This window comes from Etheostoma cragini, chromosome 3 (genome assembly GCF_013103735.1).
Source record: "Etheostoma cragini isolate CJK2018 chromosome 3, CSU_Ecrag_1.0, whole genome shotgun sequence".
Taxonomy (NCBI): domain Eukaryota; kingdom Metazoa; phylum Chordata; class Actinopteri; order Perciformes; family Percidae; genus Etheostoma; species Etheostoma cragini.
This window is the reverse complement of record NC_048409.1, coordinates 7,220,319-7,224,233: the sequence shown is the minus strand read 5'-3', so window position 1 is coordinate 7,224,233 and position 3,915 is coordinate 7,220,319. Positions and strand designations below refer to the sequence as shown.

Sequence of the window (3,915 nt, the reverse complement as noted above, 5' to 3'; positions counted from 1 at the left end):
ATATATATAAATATATATTACACATATATTAACGTGCACAAAATCTTTGAATTTGGTCCGGTATTGAGCGAGACCACTGTACAACAACCCTACAGGACAAATGTTCAGTGTAATTTTGAATCCACTAAAAGTGTTTTTTTTGCCACTGACAGCCTGATTATTTTTCGAAGTAACTGACAACATCATGGAGAGGAACCCTACAATTAGAAACCTTTTAACCCTTACTTTAAAGAGTAAGATCTCTTTGTTTAAGATTTGTTTTACATGAAACAAAATCACTATGAAGTGTGTTTCCCAATGATAAAATTATTGCTGCAGCGGTTGGACCAATTTCAAAACTTGTTGTTCCATCAGTCACTTAGACATGGACACACAAACACATGGGAAAATAGGTTGGTGGTTGAAAAAAACAAGGTAAAAGAAGATTTGGTTGAAGTTAAGCATCACTGAAGATGGGGAAACCCCCACCCCCTAGGGAAACCCCCACTCCCCCAGTTTTTAAATTTTGACTCTAGTTTGGCTCCCAATGTTTGCATTAGACTTACGATTGCGTCTGTGACCTTAAAGTTCAGTGGAGAGAAGGCTTTAGGAATGGGAAAGTTGTACCTGTGATGAATGCTTCCAGCATTAGCCCCAGCAACATCTGCACAGCCAGCAGGGCTATGGCACTGGGACAGTCCCCACTGGGGAACATGGTGCCGTAGCCGATGGTCAGCTGTGTCTCCAGGGAGAAGGAAAAGGCAGCCGTGAAGCTGGTTATGTGCTTCACACAAACTACATGCCCCTGTGGGGGGGCATCGTGATCCTGCACTGCCAGGTCTCCGTTGAGGTGGGCCAGCAAGTACCAAAGGCAGGCAAACAGCAGCCAGTGCGCCAGGAAGGAGGCGCAGAAGGCCAGCAGGACCCATCTCCAGCGCAGACCCACCAACAGTCCCCAAAGGTCCTGTAGGGCCAGTACCCAGGCTCTGCCAAGAGCCCCGCGCCACGAGCCCGAGGAACAGACCGGTGGACGGAGGGCACAGTGTCCGTCTTTGGTGACCAGGCGTTGCCGGGGCGGGGACGACAAGAGTGGAGAGGAGGAAGCCTTGCCACCCAGAACACTGCTGTTTGATTTGGTTGTCATGGTTGCAGGTGGATGTCAAGCAGGGAAATACAGGATAATCCTGAAATGAAATAATAAAAGAATCCCAGGGATATTTTACAAGCCTGTATCATTCAATATTAATATCAGTTGTCTTTCTGTGTGTCCAGTACAGAGGTAGATCTGACATGTGCTAGCAAAGCTTAGCACAAAGACTGAAAGCAGCGAAAACTTCAAAAAGCGCCAAAACGGTCAGATTTACATGATATATCTTGTAAGCTATTTAGCTCAGAATTAGGGAGCCTTTGAGCTCAAACCTGGCAGTGAATGTGGGTAGCCTTCTGTACAAAATAGCTTTTTTCCGGTGTTCAGCCCAAATCTGTGACCCATCATAATGTTTTACTGTAGCGTCCACCTGCCGTAAATCATTTTGTGACCAGGGCAGAGGCCTTACTAATAACTATATAAGAACAGTGTTCTTTTCACTGTTAGTCGTGTTTGGTGATACAGGTCATTTATGATCATCAGATGGAACAACAGTTTCAGAAACATTTAAAAGTCACATACAATCACTTTGACAGACATTCATGTCCTCCTCAGGATTAGTTGAAATTTATGTGACTTTTCATCAAGCGCCATCATCAAGTTACCTGCTAAACATCTGCATGTAGCTTTGTCATTGTGAGCAAGCCTGCTGACATCAAAATTTGAATTCCCCCAAACTACTGTATCTCTTAAGTATCTTTTTAACAAATCACACACAATTTGGTGTTACTATTATTATATCTAATGTTATCTTTTTTTTCACTTCCATTTACTGAGCCTCGCCTAAACGGTTTGGCCCCCCCCTAGAGAGCTCCGCGTGCCACTTCTAAACCTCTGTATCGGGAGGATTGCCATAAAATGTGCTGAGAACATTCTTGCAGAGGAGAGAAAAAGTCGGAGTGACAAGTTTAGGCTACAAAGGGACCAACAAGGCCCTTCTCAAGGCTTAAACTTTAAATTCTAATCCTAATCCTAGTCCTACATCTCAATTTGAATTCCATTTGAAATATCACCAACAGTTGTAATGCATTAAGTAAAATATGGATTTAGACAAATCAAAAACTCATCACGTTAATGACTTGAGTCCACACATCTGCATTCTGGTACCCACACAGATAAAACCTTACATTAGTGACACATTGGCCTTTTTTGAACTGGCAACAAAAGGACCAAATGTACACTTCTCCTGCAAGACTTTAAGACTCTTTCAATTTTTTATGACCCTAGTTTAGCAGTAACTAGTAGTTAATCTAGGCTAAACTAGTCTTGATGAAATTGAAATCCATCTTTTCATCTGGGTAAAACAGTATATATATTATCATCTTATATATTATATGGAACTGTTCCTTTAAATCCCAGTGTTAAGCTGTATCTACAGAATCACCATGTGTCTAATTTAAACATCGCATATGTGCGTAGAGGAACTCTGAGCACCAGATGGATATGAAGGCAGTCCTGACAGGCAGACAGCTAGAGTCCTGTACTCGTCAGAGTTTCTATTTCTATGTCAATATTGTTGCCAGGAGATTAGAGCAGGTCCCAGCTGGGAATCTGTCTGAGGAACACAGCCACATGCAGAGTAGGAATGCGTCTTTCATCTGCAGGGAGCTTTAAACTTACTGCACTGCATGGCTCTCCACTGATCTTGTTCCCCAATCACAATGTACATTCACTATCATTTTACGCATGCATTTATTATGCACTTCTTTTGATGCACTTGCTGTGACGTTTGTGTAGCTTCCAAACATAAAGAGTTCCAACATCACTTTAAATCTAATTTGGGGGCACAAGGAGTAATGTTACATTTTAAAAATAAAGTTCAATAACATCATATATTATTGTTCAGAAAGTACCCACACTAACAAAAGAAAGATATATACATAAATACTGCATAGTTTTATAAAGCATGTTTCAACCAGTTTAATAACACAAATTAAAAATGTACTTGATTATATTTAAAAAATCTGAAATCGGATCAGTAGTCCTAAAGAAGAACAGATTAAATAACATCAGAACACTTTCTGTGTTTATCTGTGAAGCAAACACTGACCAACTGAGGACTTATCTGGGACATAAGCTGCAGGATAATGAGGAGTGTGTCGGGTGAAGGAGTAGATAGTTTGGTAAGAGGTTTGTCTTTGTGCTGAGGCTGGGGGGAACAGTCATCAAGGCCATCACATGAGAACCATATGCTCCACTATACTGGACCTCAGTGTGTCAGATATGTCACTGGATCAGTTGGTCACCACTGAACTTTTACTTCCTCTTCAAAGTAATGGCATTATGTTCCCTTTAAAACACAAATTTCTAATGCAAATAATATTAGAGAGGTTGTACTGGACCTTCCCTTGTGTTCAGCATCTCCAGCTATAGACAAGGTTGCCATTTAGTCGATTTTGATTGGCTCTGTCCAGGCATGGTGACAAGGAAGTTGCACACAGTCACTGTGACTGGCTGTTGTTCAAAAAGGAATAGTTTGCAGTGAGCAGATTGTATACAACGTGAGCTTTAGGTGTGAGTAGGTGTATTTCTGAGATAATTACTTAATCGTTTTACTATTTGTTTGTGCTTTTTTATCTGTGTATGGGCAGTACACAGTGGGTCTAGGCTTACTGCTTATGTGCTTTTATTTGTTCTTGTGTGTTTATGTGCTCCTATGTGTAATGACACATTTACATGTTGGACTCAGTGCTCATGTTAAATCAAAGTGATTACAGGTAAAAGCCAGTAAATTAGAATATTTTGAAAAACTTGATTTATTTCAGTAATTGCATTCAAAAGGTGTAACT

The 3,915-nt window shown here is 40.9% G+C and overlaps 1 protein-coding gene across 1 annotated transcript in view; it reads right to left on the bottom strand.

The window, feature by feature from the left end:
* The window catches only part of kcnj13 (potassium inwardly rectifying channel subfamily J member 13), a 15,948-nt gene that overhangs the window by 3,635 nt on the left and 8,398 nt on the right, over positions 1–3,915 (bottom strand). Inside the window, exon 2 of the mRNA XM_034867033.1 lies at positions 607–1,163. Coding sequence (XP_034722924.1) covers positions 607–1,123 — 517 coding nt within the window. The 5' untranslated portion in view covers positions 1,124–1,163. The remainder of the gene's footprint in view (positions 1–606; positions 1,164–3,915) is intronic.